Source organism: Arvicanthis niloticus, chromosome 9 (genome assembly GCF_011762505.2).
Source record: "Arvicanthis niloticus isolate mArvNil1 chromosome 9, mArvNil1.pat.X, whole genome shotgun sequence".
NCBI lineage: Eukaryota > Metazoa > Chordata > Mammalia > Rodentia > Muridae > Arvicanthis > Arvicanthis niloticus.
The window spans coordinates 79,230,023-79,256,089 of NC_047666.1; the positions used below are offsets into that span (position 1 = coordinate 79,230,023).

The 26,067-nt window shown below is 38.4% G+C and overlaps 1 protein-coding gene across 7 annotated transcripts in view; it reads right to left on the reverse strand.

Annotated features, from left to right (window-relative positions):
- The window catches only part of LOC117715809 (solute carrier organic anion transporter family member 1A5), a 69,761-nt gene that overhangs the window by 21,151 nt on the left and 22,543 nt on the right, over positions 1 to 26,067 (reverse strand). For 2 of the 7 annotated variants that reach the window (XM_076940785.1, XM_034512652.2), the window contains exons 2-5: positions 14,050 to 14,163; positions 9,278 to 9,419; positions 7,758 to 7,890; positions 2,977 to 3,083 (exon numbers count right to left, since the gene is read on the reverse strand). The exons of 1 other annotated variant lie outside the window; for it this stretch is intronic. In XM_076940785.1, the coding sequence (XP_076796900.1) occupies positions 2,977 to 3,083; positions 7,758 to 7,890; positions 9,278 to 9,419; positions 14,050 to 14,109 (442 nt within the window). In that variant the 5' untranslated portion in view covers positions 14,110 to 14,163. The remainder of the gene's footprint in view (positions 1 to 2,976; positions 3,084 to 7,757; positions 7,891 to 9,277; positions 9,420 to 14,049; positions 14,164 to 26,067) is intronic. 4 more of the 7 variants (XM_034512651.2, XM_076940784.1, XM_076940787.1 and 1 more) reach the window with 4 other exon arrangements.

The window sequence follows — 26,067 nt, forward strand, 5'->3', positions numbered from 1 at the left end:
TCTGAGGAAGGAAAAATAAGCAAGTGTGTGTGTGAGTAGGTGTGTGTGTGTCTGTGTCTGTGTGTCTGTGTCTGTGTGTATGTGTGTGTGTGTAGCAATTCATGTTGTATTTACACAACACAGACCAAGGTTTAATGGAAGTTTGAATTCCCTGCAGCCTCAATTACTTTGTTCAAATTAAAGAATTTAAATGCCTAGTAAACATATATTTTTATATAGAGTCCATTATTTAAAACCAACCAAATAATCCCAACAGTTAGAGTAGCAGGTGATTGGTGGAATAACAAAACTAAGCCAAAGAGAATTGAAAGGTGAAAGGAGAAATCTTTGAAGATTTGCATGTACCTCCCAAGTTCTTTCAAAGCCAAATGAACTGTCACAGCTAAATGAAGCTGTGACATCATGTTTTCAGGGAGGTGAAGGACAATGTACCCTCTCCCTTCAACTGGTCAGCATTGCTCATATATGTCTTAACTACAACTGGGCCAGGAGGTCTAACTCTTATCCTTTCCTAGTATTATAAAATCAGTTTCTATCTCTAGGTATTCAGATTCTTATCTTTGATAAACAAGATGGTTTCTGTCTGGAGATCACAGGGAGATGCTGAACCCTCTTCTCAGGTAAAGCAGGAAGTATCAGATACTAAAAGGATCAAGTGCTTTTCTGGAGCTCTCCACTTGGGGAGAATCTTAATTCATGAACTGCAATGAAAGATGTGTAAGGGGGCTTTTCAAAAATCAGATCAAGAGAGGCAAAAGCTAGCATGGAGGTTACTGTCTAATCAGGAGGTGAGATGCTAGCATATGCCACTGATTCACGTTGCTGTGCTTCTGAGGCTTCTGTGGCTCAGAGCTTCAGACATGGCTGCTCCTTGACTCGCAAGTATTTCTGATCTCCACAGATTTCCTGAGGACAGTGACAGCCTAAGTCACAGAAACTACTGCAATTTCTATGGCATGAATCCAGCATAAAATGGAGACATTGTAGCCTGAGGTGATTCTGCTGAGTCAGCTCTAGACTAAGTATTTAGGAAATCTGTTGAGTCTTTTACCATATGTAACTTCAAAAACACTTTGTAAAATCTATATGCAAATGTGTGCACCTTCCTGAGTATATGTGCATCACATGTGTGCAAGTACCCAAGAGGGCCAGAAGAGGGCACCCAATTCCCCAGGACTGGACTTAGATGTGCTTATGAGCAACCCTGATTTCAGTGCTAGAACCAAAGCAGGCCCTCTGTATGAATACTGTGGTAGTTTGAGTGCAAATGCCCCCCATAGGCTCTGGTATTAAATTCTTAGTCTCCAGTTGGTGGTGCTGTTTGGGAACGTTTAGAAAGAATGCCACTGGAGACAGGCTTCAAGAGCTAGAAGCCTCACTTCACTTCCAGATTTCTCTATCTCTCTCCTATGCTGATAGCTGTGATGTGAGCCCCAAGCTTCCTGCACTTACTACCATGCATCCCTGGTATGATTGCTTCCCATCCCTCTAGAAATTTAGTATGTCAACTAAGACCATCAGAAATATCAGATAGTCACACTATGATTCATAATAGTAACAAAATTACAGTTATAATGTAAAAACAAAAATATGTTTATGGTTTGTGTCACCACAACATGAGGAGCTTATTAAAGGGTTCCAGAATTAGAAAGGTTGAGAACTGCTGATCTATAACTATAAACACAAAGAACTTTTCCTTTATAAATTTCTTTCATCATGGAGTCTATCAGAGTAAAAGAGAAACGACTAATACATGCAGTACATTTACTGCATGTAAATGTGTCTGTGAGGGCATGTCCAGATACAGGCCATTATGGCTCTGACATAATCAGTGGACTAATTTGTTGATACAGTCATGAGACTTACATTATTGAACAGTACTGAAAGGTAAGAGTTGTGCCTATTTGGAAGAAGTTGGCTATGAGGATCGCATGTTCACAGAGATTATATCTCATCACTTTCTGCATCTTGTTTGCTATTCTTCCTGCCCATCAAGAAGTGAGGACCAGTATCAACCAACGCTCATGCCACTATGATGTTCTGTCCATAAACATGGGGCCAAGTGACCCTCTAAAACTGTGAGAGAAAACAAAGATTTCCTCCCTTGAGTTATTCCCTTGGATTTTAATAATAGTAATATAAAAGTAACTAATACAACATATGAATAGGCTTTAAAGAAGGAAAGGAGATTCAAAGGCAAATTCCTGGGTAATGAAAGAATTTTGAACGGTAACATAGATGCTCACTATCCCATGCTACACAACCCAGATCTAGGGAAGCTTCTTTCTGGCTGTATTTTCTACTTGTATAATCGCTGTGATGAATAGCTTTTGTCAAGTTGATACAAATTTAGACATCCAAGAAGAAGAAATCTCAGTTGAGGAATTGCCTCCATCATATTGGCCTGTGGGCATATCCATGATGCATTTTTTTTCTTGGCTAAGTGGTGTGAGATGGCATAGACTCCTGTGGGAGGTACCACCCCTGGGCAGGTGGACCTAAGCTGCATAATAGACATAGCTGAGCAAGCCAGAGAAGCAAGACAAAATGCAGCAATCCTCCATGGCTACTGCTTTTGTCTGCCTTGGCTTGGCTTCTCCTATGGTGGACTATAATTGGTAAGCTATATAAACCCTTTCCTCCCTGAGTTGCTTTTAGTCAGTGTTCTACTACAGCAACAGAAAACCAAATAGACTAATCACATAGACCATATGATATGTCTAAATGTATCCTTCTAAGTTATTTTTCCTCGGAAGACTAATTCTACAATGTTTCCTAAGAAACTAAGGATTCTTAATACATATATTCAAACTAAAGAGGGAACGTATTCTAGGTTATTAGACATCTCCCTTCTCTGAAGAAGGAAATAAAATTTGTTCTTTTGTCTTAAATATCTACTAAACCCAGTGTCCTATTAAAGCCCTTCATTCTATGGCCAAGTGTCTGAGCAGAAAGCAATGAGAAGCAGGAGTCAACCTGCTGGGTCTTGCGTTGGCTTTAAGGTCTGGGATCTGTTTTCCACACACAAGAAGCTGTTTGAGGACAAGTTGCTTGTAGGTGAAATCGTTGTTTCATATTCGTATCTGTGTGGACACAGGAAACATTCACTGTGAGGAGTTGAGTGCAAGGAGAGCATCTGCAGAATACTGAATCCTGATTCCCTGAAAGCAGGGGGTCGAGAGCCAGTGAAGACATTTCCAGAGCAGGCAGTAAATCATCATGAATCCTAAGGTGGGACAACTGAAATGATGCAGCAGGTAAAACACTTGCTATACAAGACTGATGGCCTGAGTTCAGTCTGAAACCCTCATGGAAGTATAAGGGGAAGAATGACTGCATAAAGTTGTCCACTAATTTACACATGTACACACACACACACATATGTACATACATACACACATACATTTATACATATATGCAAAGACATAAACACAAACACATACATACAGATACACAGGTAGACAATAGATAGATAGATAGATAGATAGATAGATAGATAGATAGATAATCTTGATGATGAAGAAAGGTGGGGGGCAGGGGAGGATCTTTATCATCAGACTGGACATGTAGCTCTTGGTTTAAACTCCAGAACTGCATGAACTGTGTGTAGTGGTTCATGACTGTTACTGAAGCATTTAAAAGGTGGGGATGAGAGAATCAGAAGTTCAAAGCCACCCTCAGCTACATAGCAAGTTGGAGGGCAGCCTGGGATTCATGAAAGACTTCTCCCTAACCCCCAAAAAAATTAAAAATGAAAACTAAGTAATCAGTATTATCAAAAGAGACTGATAATCACCAAAAATATGCCCATACATTTGGCTCTCAAGTCTCTACATGAAAGTAAACTTTCAGATTCTCTAACATCAACTTTCTGTGGTTTCTATATGATTATTTCCTAGGAATAATTGGTGTTAAAAACAAAAGCAAGAAAAGAGAGACACAATAAAGTAGAATTAAGGAGACAAAATCTTTAGAGAGATATAAACAATACAAAACAAGGCACCTGCCCTGGGCTCTCTCTGAGCTGTAACTCTATTGTTCCTTTCTGTGAATTCAAATAATCTTCCATGTTTTTCAATGACTTCAACAGAAGAAAAATATACACATCATAATGACAGGTGACAAAATCCATCACCTGACAACACAGTGTCATGAGACCAAAAGTGCTAATAAAATATGATCATTAATCTTAAGCAAATCACCAGGATCATTGTCCTAGAAAGAAAATGACAGAATACAAACATAGAGGAAAATGTGTCCATCTAAGTCTTTCTCCATCAAAGAGGATGCTGGATTTATTTCTAAGACTGAATTCTGTGTGAGTAGAGAACTATACTTGCCAACATTTTAATTTCTGTGCTTCACAATACAGCATAAAAAAATCAAAATAACTTTCCCTTAAAACAATTAGCTGGAGATCCACACGGAGTTAGCCAGTGAACTGTGGACAAGAGTCTGTGTCTCTCTACTCATGATCTCAAGAGACTAGGACAGATTCAAAGAATTATCACCTTTGGAAGAAGGTAGAAAAACACAATAATAGTCAAATATTTCTTGATATTGACTTGAATAGAACAGAAGGTAAAATATACTTTTAAAATTCCACCTAGTAACTTTCAGTTCCCTTTAAAAACACTGGAGAAGATAAAACACCCTTCATTTGGTCCATTAGTCACTTAAAATAGAATGATTCATTTAAAGTCCATTTATTCCCCAAAATGAAAAAAAATGATAGAAAATATTTCAGACCAAAAAGAGGGAAAGTCTATTTCCACAAATATGAAGAATTCAGATATGGAGACGTAACTTAGCTCCTCATTGGTGTTTGGCAGGCAGGCACCACTCCTGGGTTTGGTCCTGTGCACTCTGAGCACCCAGTAAAATGAGACCTGCTGGGGAGCATCTGCAATCCCAGCACTCAGCAGGCAAGAGGATCAGAAATGAATGCAAAGCCTGAACTACAAAGTGAGTTTGAGGCTACCCTGAGCTACATGAGACTGTTAAAAAAAAAAAAAAAAAAAAAAAAAAAAAGAGTCTTGTGAGATACCAGATGCCTCTGTGGTTAAAGATGCTTGTATTCAAACCTGACAACTTAGATTCCACCTAAGGGACAAAGCTAAAAGTAATTTTAAAAATTTAAATGAGAGATTGAAAGTATAACATATAGTCAACTTTAGCTCAAAATTTGAGACTGGGACGTGGATATGGAAAATGGCATTGACTCAAAAGTAATGTAACCATAACCATCATGCTGTGGAAACAACAGGATATGTTCCAGGCCTCCCTGGAAGCTGCATAAAGAGACTCCCGATGCAGGGCCCAGCTGGGCACACAAGGCAAAGTCTAAAGTGATCCTCAGGCTTGTCTTTCTTCTCTTCAAGTGGATATGCTCACAGGTACAAGAGGCTCCAAACAGGGAAACTGAGGACACAGAGGCCCCAAAGGAAGGTCTGAAATGGCAGTTTCCATTTTTAAAAACTTTACACACTAAAAGATGATATTCCCATTCCTTTTCTGGCTTGTAGCCAAGTTTCTACCACTTTTCAAGGGTAGAGAGTTCCTGCCTAAAGTCGTAGGTTACACACGTTTCCCAAACAGCTAAAAATTAGCCAGTCTACTTCAACCATGTATTGACTCATGCTACGGGAGACAAAAACGACTCCCATTAACCAAGTCTAAATATGTATACAGAATTCTGTTAGCTTTCTGTTGTTATTGCCTTTTAGATAGGAATAAACAACCAAGATAATCATAAAGAAAACTCTATTGCAGTAAAATCAGAGAAATGAAAGCTACACTTAAAGGAGACAGAGACAATGAAGAGAGATAGAAAGAGTCACACAGGAAGAGACACTGAATTCTTGAGAAAATAACAAGATGTTCCCTCAGAAGAGATATTTGAGGTGGAGAGATTTTTTTTTTTTTTTGACAACAAAAATTTATAAATATGACAATAGTGACAAGCCCATTCTAGAGACTGGATGACAAAGTAAAATCTCCCAGGAAGCAGCAAGGAGATGAGAAGACATAAAGTTAGAAGTGAAGATGGCAAAATATGAATAAAACTTAGGGTTCCATTGCGCAAATAGCTGCAGAAGGAAAAGGGAGTGAGGAAAGAATACAGTATAAAGGAGAAAAAAAAGACAAAAGTTTCATAAAATGTCCTGACTGAAGGCACATGATTGAAGCGTCAAGGGATTTATACCAATAATTATCCATTTCAGAATGTGGAACTAAAAAGGAAGCCTGTCATGAGAGTGATAAACTGGTCATGGGCTTTAGAATACTAATTCTAATTTTAACCCCCACAGTCTTTGAGACAATGTCTTCAAAGAACATACAGATTTTTTTCTCTAAGGAATGAAGTTTGGGAGTTTAAACAGCAAAGAAGTGAATAAATAAGAGCAAGATAGAGACAAAGCAAGGCCATTGTTACGGCTTGTTCTTATAGTGCAACACTTGGAAGACTGGAACAGCAGGATCACCACAAGTTTAAGGCCAGTCTTAGCCACATATTAAATTCTAGACAAACCTGTGATACATAGCAAGACACTGTCTCATAAAGAAAAGCAAATGGTGCATAAGGTGGCTAGAGAGAGAGCTAGGTGGTTAAAAGCACTTGTTGCTCTTAAGAGGACCTGGGTTCATTTTCCAGCAACCACAAGGTAGCTAACAATCACCTAAAACTCCAGTCCAGGAAATCTTACACACTTTTCTAATCTCTGTGTGCCATAAGACATACAGATAGAGCACATAAATACATACAGGTAAAACTTCCATACATATAAAATAGATAAAAGATCTTAAAAACAAAAGAAAGGAAAAGAAATAACAAAAAAAGAGGAGAAAGAGGAAGAGGAGGGAAGGAAGAAAAACAAATTCATAAAAGAGAGAACAATGGAGAATTCCAACGAAATGGCAGTGAGCTAACCTAAAGGTTTACAGTTCTGAGGCAGAAGAGTATGGAGGACAACAGCAAGAGGCATCCCCAGGACAACAGTGAAACACACGGCCTGTATTGGGAAATGTCACACTAAAAGGCAATGAGGGACTTGTGCCATATCAAGAGACACAAAGCCAGTCAAACGAAAAAAAAATATCATGTGCTAAATATTAAATCTATGTAAAAATTGAGTTCTATGACAAAGAACAGCATGATTTTATGTGGGTAAGATTTTATAGTCATGCAAATATAAGTAGTAAATTCTGTATATCATTTAACATTTAAGTATTAAAAACTTACAAGACATGAAGACAAACAAAAGAACTGAAAACTGTCCCTAGAAACCAGGAATGAGAATAAGAAATAACTGACCATACTTTCATGTTTACAATTTTCTGTGTAAGTTACTTCGGCAAAAATGAGAATACAAATCGGCCTTGACATTGATTTATTTCCTGGTGACTCACAATAATGTCAAAGTGTGGACCCCTGGTTACCAAAGTATCAAAGTAGTCCTGAGGAAAGACTCAGCACAAAACTTAGCAGATTCAGAAAATCCAGTTGTGTGTCTCAACTTCATGAAAGAAGTAGATCAAGTCCTGACTTCACAAACAGGCTGGATGGGTCCTTAAATGGCCCCAAAGCCACAGGAATCACACGTCATATTGGCTGACTAGAGACCACTTCCCCTAATTTCCAAATTAGCCTTCTATACTTTGGGGGAGCACTGATCCTCTCAGAGCGGAATTTCTGAGCCTCATTTCTTGTAGGTTAAAGCTGAATCTAAAATATCATCAAGGACTAGAATACTCACCTGCCCATGAGGAAATGAGGTAATGACATTAAGAAACACCCCAGGCCCATAACCACACATCCAGCACCAATCATGATAGGTCTGTGCAGTTTTGTTCCGAAATAACTCACAAGTATGATCAACAAAAGGTTTCCTGGGAGAGGGAAATGAGAATTCATGTTTTAGTAAAGTATTGGCAGCTGTTAGTCAACAGACTCTCCAGCATTTAGACTCTAGAGTTCATTGTTTCACAACTGCATTAAGACTTAAGACGGGGATGGGTGCTTAGGATGTTTTGTGTATTGTTTTAATATACAAAGCAATTGTGGTCCTGAGGGGAGAATCTCTTCCTCTCTGGAGAATACTAAAGCTCCATTCAGGATCATCCACCCAGGGTATTGTATAAAAAAGCTAGTGTAGGCCTGCATTTCACCTCTGACCACTCCTCTCATGCCTGCTCTATGCAGATTCAAATGTGTTCACGTTTTTTAGCTTACTATTTAAAACCACCTTCATTGCTCAGCATGGCCAAGCTGGATGCCTGCTTCTATTGTCATTTCTTCCCTTAGATGACATAATACTGTTCAGAGTCCTAACGCCCCAACTAGCCCTTAGGTCTACATTGCAGGAGTCAAATGGTCAGAGCAAACATTCATCTTCATAGTTTAGGAGAAAGCTTGGTTTACAAAACTTTCTGGGAAGCTGCATACTGACAGAGATGCTTTGATAAGTATGTTTGAGTTGAAAGAATGAGTGGGACCTGTTAGCACAGACCTGCCTTCCCTAGCTACTAAAAGGCCAGGAAAGGAAGACTACAAGATCAAAGTCAGCCTAGGCTACAGAGTGAGGTCAAGGTAATCTTGGGTAACTTAGTGAGAATTTTCTGTGCTGTTTTATTTTAAGTATTTTAAACACAATTTCACCTTGAAGAAAGTAAAAACTATGATTAAACTAGAGACAAGAGATACCAAGTGTTCTGTTTACTTGGTTTATAGAGGGAACCTTTCTTTTTTTCACCCTTTGTACTCTCATATCTCAGTTTATCACCCAAAATCAAGGGATATGAAGTTCATTCACCCTTCTTTGGAATTGTGTCTGACACAACTCAAACACAGGAAAGAATCCTTATTTTCTCTAGGGACTAGGAGTGGAGAGCCATCAATCTCACAGAGATGGTAGAGGACAAGAAATATTTGCTCTCTCCTTTGGAACACAAGTTCTCCACGTCTCCCAAAGCAATCTTCTAAATTGGCAAGAAAAAATCCTTAGCTTCTCTTTGAGTTATCAATGATAGAATTAGATATTGTTGTTCTTAATCTTCTGCCACTTGTCAGGAAAAGGAGGACCTTGTCAGGGTATGTAGCAATAATTAGTTGCCATCATGAGGATATTTAACTAAGTGGCTTCTTCACACTAAATCAGGTATTTCATCAACATCAAGAAGCATGTAACTCAGTCAGATTAAACAGCATAATTTAGGAAATGAGGAGAAATTTTTATATGTCAACATATAAAAATAAGTAAATGTATAAATAACTCACCAATCTCAAAGCTCCCATTAATAAATCCAACTATAGATGTAGGGATATCAAATTGTCTCTCTATTTGTGTGAGCATGGTGTTCATATAAATTCCTGATAGTGATTTGGATAGATATGCCCATGTTAATGCCAACAGAAACATCTAGAAAGAAAAATATTTGAGAAAAATGAGAACATTGTCTTTTGATTATATGTCTGTCATCTACAGACAAAACAGCCTCTACCATGAGATGGATGACTGTATCCAACATAAACATCCCTTTAACATGCAAGAAACTTTGAAGTATAATCTTTCCTCTGCTGTGCTGTCCTTACTCTAGACACACAGAATAGTTGGTTAACAGTTGTGTTGGTAGATATGGCTTTACTCTTTTATCACTGTACCTTATACATACAGAAAGACATGGAGTTGTTCTAAACAAGACACAGGTACTGATTAGTCTTTGGCTCTATACTGTTACCTGCAGGATAAGTGTTGTCCTATTAAGGAAAAGAAGGAAGAAAACACAGAAATGTACCAAGGCATTGTGTCTGCAGCAAGTCTACTATGTTCTCTACAGGAATGACAGTTCTCTGGGTGACCTTGGCCAATCACTTTATCCTCTTGGTTTTTTTGTTTGGTTTTTTTTTTCATTTTGGGGCACAAAAAGCTACAGTCTCACTGCTGGGAGCAATGGCCACAGCAAAGTGATCTCTTTTTATTTCTCCTGGTGCAATATTCTTTGTAACACCTTATCTGAGCAGCCCAAGTGGCATAGAAACACAGGGAAGAATGTTTTGGGGGATCCTTAGATGCAGAATAAAGGGTGGCTATATACTCAAATTATTCTGTGTTAGATTAGTACTTATTTCTCATAAATTTATTGTCACAAATAACAATTAATCTAGGAGCAGAAACATATGCAAAAAATGAATTAAAAAATGTGAATGCCAAGTTCAGTGCAGTTCACAAGTGTAGATATTTGTCTTCTAACTCAAAATCCCATTTACAGAGATGTTCTCTGTTCCCACTGTCAATCTTTCAGAGGATGTGGATAATAGTCACATGGCTTTCATATTTCATTTTTCATATTTAAAAGCAAGGTCTACTATATTTAAAAATGATCAGAATTGGGAAGATCATTTATTTTATTTATATTTTGAGAGAAAAAAGCTAAATAAGCAGTGAGCCCACTATTCGCTCTCTAAAGTACTTGACTCTCTGTAGAAGTAAAAGAGACCAGTGGCCATGCACACTCAAGTCTTCTGCTATGTAACATCTGTGTCATGAAGCCAATCCTACCGACTTTCACCTCAGCACTGCAGAGTCTAAAGCAAACTCCTTTGGAGCAGTCTTATCATGCTTCCTAGGGAAGTTTTCTTTTTCTCCTTTTTTTCAACATGTCTTTATGTGTATGTGTGTGTATATGTATGTCTCTTTGAAATTATATATATATATATATATATATATATATATATATATATATATATATATATATATAGAGAGAGAGAGAGAGAGAGAGAGAGAGAGAGAGAGAGAGAGACCAAAAGACTACTACATGTGTAATTCCTCAAGAATTGTATGGAAAAAAAAATTCACCCAGGAGGCTGGCTCATTTGTGAGTTCCAAATATCTGCCCAACTCCATCTCTTCATGATGAAATTAAAGTCATATGATAAGTTTTTAAATGTAGGTTTTGGGGACTGAACTTGAAAACCTCCTACTTCCAAAGAAAGTACTTTACTGGTTGAGGCATCTCCCTAGGCTCCTTAAGAAATTGTCCCTCCTTTTCTTTAATAGTTTTTATTGGTTAAAATTACTGATTGGTGCTTTCATACATAAATGGTATGTTTGGGTTATTATTTTCTTCTTCTCTTCTTCTCCCCCATTCCCCATCAGTACCCACACCCCTAGAAGTGTTTTTCTAAGATTCATGAGTTTGGGGGATGTTTGGTTGGTTGGTTTGTTGATGTGTGTGTGTGTGTGTGTGTGTGTGTGTGTGTGTGTGTGTGTTGCTTTGCTTTGCTTTGCTTTGCTTTGCTTTGCTTTGCTTTGCTTTGCTTTGCTTTGCTTTGCTTTGCTTTGCTTTAACCCAGGTAGCTTAACCAGGGCCATCTGTGTAACCATTGGTTTAGACCTAAACATCAGTACATAATGAGGTCACCAGGGTAGACATGGCTGAAGACCATGAGTGTCATGATCTCCCCTGTCCTGGGAGACTTTTCTAAATGATTACATGTCTAAGCTTAATAGATAAAAGCTTCAATATAGTACTGTAAACCTTTTGACCATCTTAACATTCTCGATAGTTCGAAATTCAGAGGACAGAATCTATCTTTAAACAATTAAGTATAAGGTTTTCTTTGAAAACCTGTGGTTTAACATGTTCCTATAACATACACACAAATATCTACTGTCATTAACCTCCCAAGTAAAGTAACAGTGGTGGTTTGAATAGAAATGGCTCCTATAGGCTCATAGATTTGAATGTTTGGCCACCAAGGAGTGGCACTATTAGAAGGTGTGGCCTTTTTGGTTGAAGTGTGTCACTAGAGATGGGCTTTGAGGTTTCAGAAGCTCCAGACAGGCCCAGTGCCCCAGTCTTCCTGATACCTACTGATCTGCATATAGAATGCTGGGCTCCATCTCTACCATCATGTCAGCATGCAGGCCACCCTGCTTCCTGCCATGATAATAATGGACTAAACCTCTGAACTCTAAGGCACCATCAATTAAATAGTTATTTTTTAATAAGAGTTACAATGATCATGGTGTCTCTTTACAGCAATGGAAATTCCAAGTAAGACAATAACCAAAGATGAACTTGAGAAGTACTGTTTGTAATAATACCTTATGATGTTTCTCTACAAATGCTATAAATACTAGTAACCAATAATTACAATACTCATCATTATCCTAACTTTGATGCTGGATTTACAACTCAGCAATTAAGAGCACTGGCTAATCTTTCTGAGGACCCAGATTAAGTTCCCAGCACCCACATCCTGGTTCAAAACCATCTCCAGTTCCAGGGGATCCAACACCTTCTTCTGGTTTCAAAGGATAGCAGACACACAACTGGTACACCGACATATATAAGGACAAAACATCTATATACATAAAATAAAAAAAATTTAGAGAAATTAAGGCATCTTAAAGATGGAAAAGAAGGTATAAATTAGAGACAGAGGAGTTATCTACCATGTGTAAGCAGCTGAAGTTAATCTCTCATACCAGTAGTACTGGATATCCCAGAAGGGTGAGCACACACACATGCAGACATAGTGGCAGGCATAGCCACCACACACAGACAAATGTACACGTGCACAGAGAGAGAGATAAAGAGAGACAGAGGCAAACAGAGACAGAGAGAAAAAGAAAGAGAGACAGACAGAGAGAAACAGAGACAGAGAAAGAGATCTTGGAATGTTTTTTATTTTAAAAACTTGGACTACTGCTAGGCAGTGGTGGCACATGCTTTTAATCCCAGCACTTGGGAGGCAGAGGCAGGGGAATTTCTGAGTTTGAGGCCAGCCTGGTCTACAGAGTGAGTTCCAGGGCAGCCAGGGCTACACAGAGAAACCCTGTCTCAAAAAAACAAAAAAACAAAAAAAAAGTTGGACTACCATTTTTTTAATTAAAAACACTAAAGTATAAACAGATTGCATAGATTGCACAAAATGACACATAATAAGTATCTGGGGAAGGTTAGCATCTAGGAGATCTGGTCTCCTCAGAAGCCTGTGAGAACTGAAGGATAATCTGAGGGGAGTTGTCTTCCAATAATTCATACATCATTTTAGGTAAAAATACTTTCCAGGAGCTGAGTCTGAGGCCTCTTTTACATTAATATATGGACTCCATTACATGTGAATAAAGGTAAAACTAGTTTTTGATAGGAGACAGTAGCTTAGCAAAAGAATGTCTGAGGGACTCTACAGAAACTAAGCCAATGCTCAAATTTCCTGGGTTAATGTAAGTGATGTAAACTTAATCCTAAATTCACATTTTGTGATATAAAGATACCCTTGCAGCTAATGAGAGCAGTAGATGTCTCCAAAATACTGAAAAACACCAAAGCAGCCTACAAAATGCAGTTTTCTTAAAAACAATGATTGTTATGTTGTTATTCTAATGCTTGAAAAAATATTGGCCTGCCTGCGTCATAAACTCATCTTTGCATATTAATCAAGAGAGTGCTTCTGTCAGGGAACCTTTTCCTACCCGTGACCTCTGACCTCCTGTCAGGAAGCCGTGAAGGCTGAGTATTAGATTGACCTCTGATTTCAGGCTAAGTTCCACCAGAAAATAATACACACCTAAAACATTTTAAACGCCATCCTCCCTTAAGGGACTATAAATAAGTAATTCTCAACCTTCCTAAGACTATTGTGTATTGAAGGCTTGTGACCCTTCAATACTGTATGTTCCTCATGTTGTGATGATTGCAACTATAAAATTATTTATTTTGCTACTTCATAAATAATTTTGCTACTGTTATGAATTGTAATGTAAATATCTGTGAGACCCCTTTGAAAAGGTCATTTGACACCCCCAAAGGGTAGCAACCCAAAGGTCGAGAACCCCGGCCCTAAATCATTTTGATAAATTTTCTTGGCTGAGTAATCGTGGTAAAACATCTATAAACATAAAACCAACTTCCTTAAGGCAAGGAAATAACAATGCATTGGGTAAAATGGCTTTCATGTTGGAAAACTTCATGCAAACTTTCAGTGCTTGCTTTAAAAGACTTCCATGAGTATATACATGCATACAGAGGAACAATCCATACCTTGATCTTGGAAATGCATCTGACCCCATGGTTTGCAACCCTTTTCTCTGTTTCTCCCATGTTGTTCTTCTGATCGTTTCCAGATGTCTATTCTTTAAACAATCTTACTTCTGTCTTTCCAAGAAAGCAAAACAGTTATTAAATTATTTACTAAACTGTAGTATGTCATTCATTAAACAAAAGAAAAATGGAAAAAATAAAACAACAACAAACAACAAATATTCTCTTAGGGCTAAGGTGTCTGAATCAGGGTTTTTATTACTATGATAAAAATCCCAGAACTAAAAGCAAATTAAAGGGGAGAAGGTTTAGGTTCGTTTAGTTTACAGTTCTGCATCACAGCTTGGATCCTCATGAAGTACTAGACCTGCTTCCTTATGCAACCCAAAACTGCCTACCTTGAGATTACCTTACCCACAGTAATCTGAGCCTTCTCATATCAGTCATCAATCCAGAAAATGCACTACAGGCTAGATCATTGGTCAATATCATTGAGACCTTTTTCTCAATTGAGGTAACCTCTTCCCAAATGATTCCAGCATGTGGAGAGTTGGTATTGAACTGTCCAGCAAGGAGGTTAAGTTGATAAAAAGGTTGATCCCTAAGAATGAGGACCTAAGTTGGAATTCTTAGCAGCCAACTAAAAGCTGGGCTTCTCTGCATCTACCTATAATCCCAACATTAGGAGGACACAAACAGCAGGATCACCGCAGTGTACCAATCTGACACACTTACAGAATCATTCTAGAGAAAGACATTCAGCATTGCTTACAGGCCTTCATAATATGCACATGTGTACATGTGCACTGCACACATACTTATGTATACACACAAATCCATACACACAAACATAAAAATTCATTTATCACAGACACATACTCCCAATCTCTTGAACAAAAACAGTTTAGCCAGTATCTTCAATATTATAAAATTATTTAGGAAGGTCTTTTTTATTCTATCATTGTAAACACCTTCATAGGAAAAGATTGGGTTTGTTGGATTTCTAGTGAAAGAGCCAATGCAAATAACTATGCTCACTGGTTGGTTATATTAAAGATAGCCTTGGAACTTAAACTTGCTAGGTTCTGAACATAAGCTAATGACAAGATGGTTATAATAAACCTTTGAATTCTTTAGCCAAGAAAATGAGACCAAGGTGATATGCTTTGAACCCACTTGAAGGCTTCTGCCTTTAATAATGCAAAGACATTGATGCTTTCTTTATAATTATAGCACTGAGACTGTGGCTTTCATAGTGACTGTCACCTTGTCATCTTAGTTCTTAAGAGAAACTCGGTCCTGACCATGTTACCCTCTCACAAATTTCTCTATAGTTAAAGTAGTTTAGTTCTTCCAATCCCATGGGAAGAGCTCCTGTTGAACACTGGGAGTGATGAGGATATCCATCCTACCACTGTGCAGTATAACATAGCCTAATAATAGAATGTCTTCTTATCACATTCTTCATTTTTCACTGGTTCCACAAAGTCACAGAAGGATGAAGTCCACTTACGATACCACTGAGGCTTTGTGGCATTATGAGTAGAAGTTCCAAGAAAATATTCCCAGCTTCTGATCCACAGAAACCCCAAACAAATTTATGCTATATTGAGCCATTAATGTGATTAAATGTGATTATCAAAACAACAAAAAAGAATGCAAAGACATCCACTGTATTTGTACAAAATCTCTGCCTCGCTGAGCCAACAAAGTCTGTGTGACCAGACTATTTTCCTGAGTTCCTTGCATTCCAAGACTTCCCTGGAGTCTCAGAAAGAGAAACACTCTGAGACACTGTTGATTCAAAGAAAACCTAAGGAAACATTGAATTTTAATTGTGAAAACAACCTAAGTAAAAACAGCAAATAGTTTATCATCTGTGGATAAATCCAACAATTCTATGTTTTAAAATGTCTTAGAAGACACCGGACACCTAAACAGAGAGCTAGATGTGGTTATTTATGACCCATATTCTATATATGGGTGAACATGTCCATCTCTGTATAGGCAATATGTCAGTATAAGTATTTCTATGCAGAAATTGACTTGAGCTCTATTCAACTGTTCCAGCCTCATCAATCTTTACTTATTTTGTGTCTTGAAAGTAGGATATGTTTTATCACCGTCAAAGTGTTTTAATTTCATGTTTATTCTATAAAAATTTATTTTAGCATATCCAGATGATTTCTCAGCAGTATCCACAACACTAACGGATGAAAATGCTCTGAACAACGACTATTCTACAATTAATACAGAATGGCTCTAATTTTTTAAAAACATCTAAAACGTTTACCAGAGTTCCAAATCCCAGGCACCACCAAGCAATCCTGTATTGACTCTAGTTCTCTCCATTGCCTTGCAGTTAAAACAAATACTTTTTGAACACCTACTATGTACCAGTCACTTCATGAAGCATCAAGACTCTACAAAGAACAAGACAAGTTTGCTGTTCTATAGAAAACTGAGATCACTCAAGATGCCTCAGTCACCTGACAAAGATGCTTAAACCCCAATCTCTAGGAACCTATGCTTCTCCTGGGAAAGATAAAACTTAGACATATGCATACACATATACATATATATGTAATACTGTGCTTGATATATAGTGATGGATGACAGATAGATGGATAGATGGATGGATGGATAGATAAATAGATAGATACATAGACCCATAGATAGATATACACTGTGATACATACACTGAGGTACAACTTATTGATTGTGGACATAGGAAAGAAAATTCACAGGATATGGATGAAAATTATAGAGACTATCTTGGCACTTCTGAACAGACACTCAAATGAAACCCCCAGTCTCAAGGCTCCCATATAAAACTTCAAGTCCATTTAACTGAGAGGGCTGGATATTGATTTTGGAAAGAATTTTGACTATTTGTAGTAAAGAGTAATCTCATGATGTAGATCTATAACAAATATAAGTTAAACATCAAACTCTCGACTCTCCTCACCTGCCTCTTTTTCTCATCCACAGTACAATCTCTCATCAACCTTTCTTTCTTCTGTTCCTCCTTGCCCATGCCTGAGTCCAGGTTGGTCACCTGCCCATCAGTAAGAGAGAACTTACTTCTCTCCCATGTCAAAGCTTTCATGGCTTAAAAAATAACAATATCTATTTTTCATTTACTTCAGCCAAGAGAAACTGGGTCTAGTTCCCAGAAGATCACTGGATATTCTTTCTGTGAGTACTAAGTAATAATCATCTGGTTAGTTTTTATCACCACCTTAAAGATTCTTTTGAAATCACTTTTGCTGCGTCAGAGAAGTTTTACAAACAAGTGTCTTAACTGTAAATAAAGCAAATAAAGCCAGGCACTTGAAAACAAATTCAATTATAGTAAATGAACCTCCACCTTCTTCTACTGTGCCAGCCTTCTCTGTGAAAAATGTTATACCTTTTCAGATGCATTTTAAACATGCCTATAGAGAAACAAAGGTAAAGGAACATCGGTTCACTGATTCAACAAATCCCCTGTAATCCAATACTGAACCATGTCATATTCTGCTACTGAACACTTTGTACCTAAATGAGAAAACGTGCAAGAATAAAGGACAGCCACGTGAACAATGTCCTTGGTTAGCACAGCATTGTTTAAAAAATAACTCCTGCTCCCAGGATCACATTGTATTACAGATAAATCCATATCAATCATCAATGCTCATAAAAACGGCACATTGTACTTTTAATTAAGCAGAGAAAAAAATGTGATGTCTCCCCCTCTTTGACATTCACATGAGGGATGGGAGCACACCCCATCAATTCTCACACCACATCAATTCTCAGGCAAAAGTGGCCACAACTCTGAACCATTTTTTTTTGTTTATTTTAAAGATGTATGATGGAATATCTGCTCTCAAACTTTTTAAGACTACAGTGCACAATTGCTAAGTAGGTGGGTGAGCTTACTATGAAGCAGATCTCTAGAACAGTAACTACCTTGCAGTACTGACACTCTATATTCACTGAGCAGAAACTCTAGGAAAGGGCATCCTTCATTTGGGGGGTCCTTGATAACATCTCAAACACAAGAGACTATAACTCTATACAAAGTGAATAAACACGCTCACTCACACTCACTATCCACACAGTTTGTATTATCAGAAAATGCATGCCGTTCATTACATCTACTCAGTACTACTGAATTAAGGAAACAAAGACTTTGCATTACCTTGGCCAAGTGAGAAGTACATACATGAAGACACATTAGGAAACGGTGCTCTCACTGGTGACTGAAAAAGAAATTTACAGCAGCAAATGTCTTATGAAAAAGCACCTGTTTCTAGAATCCTCAAATTACCTCAAACTATGAGAGACAGCCTATTGGGTGCCTTCCAGCTGAAACACTTTTAACCAATAGCAAGCCAAGGAAGGACACAGAGAACCTACAATGACTTGTTTGATTCTTAGCAAATGATTTTATATTTGTCAGCTCCTTCCAAACGGAAATCAAAGGAGATAATACTGAAATCCACCTATTAAGCCTGACATATATAGGTACACTTTTATTTCCTACATTCAAGGAACATAGAATGTGCCCTCCTAGGAAAACTTAACCAGACATCAAGCACATTACCCATTCATGTGCTTTTTCCATGCAAAACAAGACTAGCACACAGACCAACCATCGGCAACCTAGCCAGTTCATAACTTTGGGTGTGTTCTAAGTCTAGATTGAGAAGCAGAACAAGAAATTTGAAACACCAGTTTTTCCTTTAACAGAGCCAGCAGCAAATGATATTAATGTCACTTCCTCCACCAAACATATATAGAGAATGAGGAGATAGTTGCAGGAGATGTCAGTTTTCTACATGTTGAGACATGTGCTTTGACCAGTCTTACCAGGCAGCTTTAAGCTCTCTAATGCATAGTCTTGTTGAAACCCTGCAATTTCTGGTTAAAGCAAAAATCAGGCCAAGCCAGTGTGAAGAGTGCTCACTCTTGATGCCTAGTTGCATCAAAGTTTGGTCCATGCCTTTATCCCCTCACGACTACCTTGTGCTTGCTCTCAAGAGAACTCAGAAGCTATTTGGGGAGACAGATCATTAAGTGGCAGTGGGTAGGTATTGCCATGTTGCAGTCAGTTTCAGGGGAAAAATATCAATGAAACTATTCTCATGCCTGTAATAAATAGTGTCATTTGGGAGCAGTATAATAGCTTAACCACTCATGCTTTGAAATAAGCACAAGTTTGCAAACTAGCTACATGCATATGGAAAGCCACTCAGATTCTCTATCAATAGAAACAGTATCATTCTTTTTCAAAATACTGGTAAGAAAATAGAGTTCATGCTAGATAACAGAAGAATTTAATGTGAGAAAATAGTCACAAATGCAAAAGAGTTAGGAAGCCAATCTGGAAAGCAGGTTAAAGGCTGTACCAGAAAGGAAAAGTGCTAAGATGCAGAGACTCAAGATCTCAAGGACATAAAGCCATCATTGGAAGCTAGGAAGGCTGATATTTCTCCCATTCTCCACAATTCTGGTGTCACACAAATATTTCCCCGTAACACAGCTTAAGAGAGTTACCTGATGAACAGGGAACCTTAGTCTTCAGATGTATGCCTCTGAGATAAAGAGCTGAGAGGGCATGGGTGAGAATGGATGCGAGACCAGATGAACACCAACCAAGACAACTGTAATTCTCACTCCAGCATTAAATACGCTTAATGTACATTATAAAATGGGAGCATAAGCAGCATTGAGCCAATGGTAAGTATTTGCTGCCACATAGTAAACTTAAGTCCTCAGTGTTGTTCTGACTCAGATCTGCAGCTCTCAGTTCCTATACTCACAACTCTGAGTGACAGTAAACACAAGGGTTTGCCATCATGTCAACTGGTTTCTTTACTGAGTGACATGCATGAACTCATCCCTTCAGCATCACTGTAAAAAGGCCACAGTCATCAGATCTTCACAGAGTACAGTCTGTTCACAAGGAAAAGACCAAGTGTTTGGAGAATTGCTGCCAAGAAATCTGCTTGCCAAAAGAGACTAGCCATCACATCCTGAAACACCTGCTTATTTACAGCTCAAGGTGATACTATGGACTCCTCCTGTGGTGTGTGATTTTCAGTTGAGTGACTAACGCACAAGAAATGTCAGAAAGAGTCTTTGTTTCTGAAGGACCGCTGCTACATTGGAAAGACAGCTCTGATCATATTTAGAGAACACATTATTTTGATAAAGTTGGACACCATGGGAGATTATAGATAACAAATAATAAATGTCAACCTAACATAAGCTTCACAAATTTCATGCATTATTCTGAAAACTTTTCTCATACTGGTGCATTAAATTCTCCTAAAGTCCTGTGACATAAGTACTGCCACTCAGCTTTCAAGATACAAGATTTAAAGGACAGAGGGATTCAACAACTGCCTGATGTCACATAGGTCATAATGGCAAAGCCAATATTTAGCAGCAATCTGTCCCTTCTCAGGTGCATGTGTTTATGTGTAAGTCCTAAGCCAGAATCTCCTAAATGGGTTTATAGTCAATTTAATTTTAACTCTCCTTTGGAAATTTCTATGTTGCATTCTATAAATATCATTGGTGATTTTTTTTCCTGGTTAAGAATAGTGGATAAGCTAGAGAACTACTACTTAAAAGCCCTTCTCCTTGGCCAGAGGACTGCACGTGACTCTGGCACAGATGTCAGGTAGCCCTCAAATCCTTTAAAGTCCAGTAAGGGATACTGAAGCTCTGCCTCTGGCTTGCAAGATCACATGAACACACACTCACAGACAAATAAATAAGATAAATCCCTTTAAATAAAGGATAAAGGATACATAAGCCTATGATCCCAGCTTAGCACTACAGAGGGAGAGTCAGGAGGATAGTTGTAAGTTCAGAGTAAGCCTGGTCTTCACAGTGGACTCCATGCTAAAAGATACAGAAGGTGAGCCTGCCTCAAAGGAAAAAAATTAAAGACAGTTGGAAAATTAATTAGTGCTACTAGAATTAACTTAACTTTTTAATATTAGCAGGAATACTATGTACTTCTGAGCAAAACATGTATGTTAACTCTTTTTGCTAATTATTTTCTTTGATTGCCCTCAGGGCATGTGTCGTCTCCTCATTTGCTCTGTTCTTTTATTTTACATAGATTTGAGTTTAATGAGTCAGTCCAAGGTCATACTGAGTCTCAACCCAGAGCCACTGAATGATCAACTGGCTCCCTGAGGCACTGAACAGAATGCCCTGCTGACTGCATACATTTGATATTAGAGCAGTATGGTTCAGGTTTCTAGGTAGGTGATGGAGAAGAATAAATTTCACAAAGGGAACATCGTGGAGCTCTGAATAAATACTGGGGATGATCAGAGACTGGTTTCATCAGAGCTGTGTATATATAACTTGTCATTCATCAGCATCATGCTTCGGGTCATTAGACAACTTTCAGTGTTCACTTGTGTCATCCATGTGCCCTTGTGTTTGCACTTCTCATGGACTATTGGATAAAGAGGGGGTGCATGAGGAACACCGGTGTTCAGAGAGAACATCTGGAGCTTAAAAAATATAATTTGATGAATTACTTTCTCCTGATGCTCATGAGGCAGAGGAAGGGGGGAACCTGGGTGGGAAAGGGGAAGGGGAGAAAAAGGGGAAACAGGATCAGGGCAGGGGGAACAAGAGAGAAACCCAGCAGGCCAAGAGAATTAATGGAAATAAGGAGCATGGGGAAGGAGGGGACACTCTAGAAAGTATCAGAGACCTGAGAGGTGAGAGACTCTAAGGACTCAATGGGGGTGACCTTAGCCAAAATGCCCAACATTGAGAAGAGAGAACTCAAAGAGTCTACCTGCAGTAGATAGACAGGGCCTCAAGTGGAGGGACAGGGTTACTAAATCTCAGTCAAAATTTCTGACCCATAACTGTTCCTGTCTAAAAGAACTCCAAGGCCTGACACTATTACTGATACTATGGTGTGCTTATGGACAGGAGCCTAGCTTGGCTGTCCACTGAGAGGACCTACCAGCAGCTGACTGAGACAGAAGCAGATATTCACACCCAATCATTGAACTGAAGTCTGGGACCCCTGTGGTTACATTACAGGAAGGATTGAAGAAGCTGAAGGGAACCCCACAGGAAGACCAGCAGTCTTAACTTACACACTCCCCAGGGAGTTCCCAGAGACTGAGCCACCAACCATGAACATACACCGGCCAGTCCAATGCCTCTGGCACAAACACAGGAGATGTCTGCCTAGTCAGGTCTTAGGGGGAAAGAATGCTCTTAATCCTCAAGAGACTTGAGAACCCAGAGAAGGGGAGATGTGGTAGGGGAAGCACCTTCTCAGAGGCAAGGGGGAGGAAGAATGGGATGAGGAACTGTGGGGAAGGAAGCGGGGGATGGAGGGAAAGACAGGAATGTAAATAAATAAAATAATAAAAATTGAGAAAAAACAAATTTCATTTTTGATTAAAAATTTTAATCTAGTACCTCAATTAGACTGTTTCATGATTCAGAAATCAGTATTTGGAAAGAAATTACATAGGAGATTGTAATTTCCTGGGCATTTCAGACTTGGAGAAATATCTGCAAATAAAGCTATAAAAGAACTATTATCTCCTCGATTTTAAAGAAAATATTATAAAAGTTTATTGATTGTCTTTAAAAAACATCTTTGGTGTGGAATTTGAAACATTATCAAACCAGCTTCTTCTGATTTTAACAACTTAATAAATATAATGAATGCCAAGTTACAGCTTGCTATCTTTGAATTTATTTAAGAAGTCATTTTCACACACAGTGTTAAGTGGCTACAAAAGTGCTTAACACCCATTAAATAGCATCATATTTAAGAAAGGAGACATTTGTTTGTAGTAATTATTGCCAGATATCGTTATCTCCACATTATCCTGAACAAAACAGATTAGGTGGGGTTATTTATTTAAAAACAAGCATTTTAGAAGTTAGTAAAAAAAAATAGTAACAGCAAACTTTGGGAGTCAAGCTATATAAAAAAGGAAAGAGCAAAAGTGAAAAAACAAAAAAAAAAAAAAAAAAAAAAAAAACAACAACAACAAATAACAGGCTGCTGCCTTACACGGGCTCTGATAAGTGCCACACAGAATAAAGCACTGAGAGGGGAGAAAGGAGGGTGTTCAGATTTTGATATCAGGAGTGTTCCATAGTTAGGTGTATCCAGGATGTGGTGGGACAGCTCACAGCTGATGATCATCAACATAGTAGGTGACCTTAGCACTGCAGTGCAGAAAGAAAAGCCACTGGATCAGAAGAGGAGAGACTGAGCTGCTCCGCTGCATCGCAATTCTGTAACCCCAATGTCTTTATTTAGTAATAATTTAGTTATTGTCAGTGTGGGCATACGTACATTTTCGGTGCATGAGTGCAAGCACAGGTGTGCCATGGTACACTTGTGGGGGTCACAAAACAAATTTCACAAGTCTGATCGCTTTTTCCATTATGTGAGGTTTAGAATGGGATTCGGGTCCTTTCAAGCTGAGTGACAATTGTCTTTACCAACTGAATTGTCTTACTAACTACAAACCTTTGCATTCCATCACATCCTTGTATTCCCAGTTCACATGACTGACAGCTCCTCTCATGTCTCCTAAAAATGTCTTCAAAACTAATTCTTCCCAGTCTTGAGATGATTTCTTCCTGTTCTGAGAACTAACCACACATAGCACTTATGACTTCCTACTCACAGCAATCATGACAAGGTCCTGTATACAGCAGGTAATTAATAAATGTTCATTTCTATTGCCTATAGTTATATAAACAAGTCTGTACAAATATGCTCCATTTGTTGTTAAGAAACTTTTGCTTCTCAATTTTGACATCTTACAGACTTCACACTACTTCAGGATGGACATTGAAATCAAAATGGGCAGCTCTTGAGCAGGGACTGCCTCCCATTGGACACGCCAGTGCACGCCACTGCCTCCCACTCATTGCAGAAAACAGAAGTACCTATTTATTTCTCATGTCAGGGAAGAACAAGAGGTTCATGGAGGTGAGATTCCACAGAGAATTAGGGTGACAGTAATCCAGCATGACAAAACTGATTCCAGTTAGTGTTGGAGGTTGAGTTTCATATCTTGTATTACTTTTAAAAATACGTCTAAGAGAGTGACTGAGAATAAAAACCAACTACACTTTTACTGTTGGGTAATTTTGGCAATTTTCTGTAACAAAGAGCCATAGGGCATGAAGGATTTGAGCTCAATTGTGCTCAGAATGAATAAAGGACACTTTATATCATTGAAGTTCTGGGGTATCTCTGAAATAATCACAGTTGTGGGGTGTGGGGTGTGTCAAAGATGAGCACACTTACAGACACAGGAGATACAGAAGATATTCCCTCAGGTTCTATAAGGGCAGCTGAATCCTTTTTGCTGAACCTCCACAATTACATTTAGAAATGGATTTTGTTATCATAATATAAAGCCATGAACATTATTATTAGATGCATCTGTTTTATCTACATATCTAATGAAGCCTAGTTACCTTTCCAAAAGCTTCTTCTCCTGTTAAATGGCACCATAGAGCATGGCACAAGGAATGTGATTTCCAAATACTGGGGTCAAATGTAGCCTCCATGTGTTGCTCCACTCTGTGTGAATACCAAGTACTTGGCTGTGACTTCATCCTCTGGACTCAGCATGTTCATGTGGTTTTTATACTGATGCCTTTTCTTCATTTTTAAATTTCTGTGCCTGTATGCATGTGTATGCATGTGTGTATGTGTGTGTGACTGTGTGCATGTGTGAATATGAGTATGCATGTATATATATGCGTGCCATGTGTGCACTCTACCCACTAAGCTATTGCCGCAGCCTCCCATCTTAGAGCTTGCTACAGAAGGGGTTCATTGCTAATATTGGAAGACACATCATTAGAGCTTCCTTTCCTGGGGAAAATAATGTCTCTGTTGCTAGAAAACCATTTCCAAAGGGTAGCCATCTGCAGAGCTCCACTGTGGATCTCAGAAGGAACAAATACCTCTGACACCCTCCAGTTTGTACCTACCACAGGTTTGAGATTCTTTAATACATTCATAACTTTGGGGTGTTTCTACTCAGGTGACCCTAGTGATAATTTTCTCTACTGTTAACATAATGAATAGGTATTTGCTAGATTCTAATCCATCTGAGTTCATCTGTTTTATGCATTTCATATCATGAAAGCATGATATGATTTGTGAGTACTGTTGATTACTTTAGTGACTTTAAGCCTTTCCTCATGTTTGATTACAAGACATTCAAGCAGCTGAAGCAATAGTCGCAAAACAATGCATAATTGCCACATATTTGAAGTCCAGAAGCCACCCTAAAACCAAACCCATACGCACCAGCCTTAAATGACCTCAAAGTCAAAAAGTTGAAAGTAAAAAGTAAAAAAAAAGACTCAGAGCACCCAACTCTTTTGGACTAGCAGGCTTTCTGAAGGGCTCATAGGTCAAAAGGCATGGACAGAATTTGTCGAATCACATCCTCCTTTAGTAACCATGAAAACACAATGCTATAGTAGTCCATGAACACAGAGACCTGCTACACATACACTAAAAACCAAAAGTCCCACTGTTTTAAGCAGGTGCATATGTTCACTAACTGCTCACCTCTCTACCTATTCACATAGCACACTCTGCCACAGATGAGTTTGTCAACACAGAGTTTTAATAAAGATAGCCCTTTAAGCTGTTTCTTGAGGCATCGGTGTTGGTTTATAAATTTTTATTTTAATATATCCAAAACACTTACCATTAAAGTTTTAGACTTAACACTGATCAATACAAAATACATGATATACTATTTATATTCCAGACATTGCCCCTTGTACTAATAATTCTCCCCTTAATTTTTGGAAAACAATTAATTACACTTACTTATTGGGAGATTTCTGTGTGCATGCATGATGGGGTGTGTGTGTGTGTGTGTGTGTGTGTGTGTGTGTTCTTGGGATTTGATTCAAGTCCTCATGGATGGTAACAAGTGAGTATTGCCTACCAAGCCCAGCCTCTTTATAGATTTG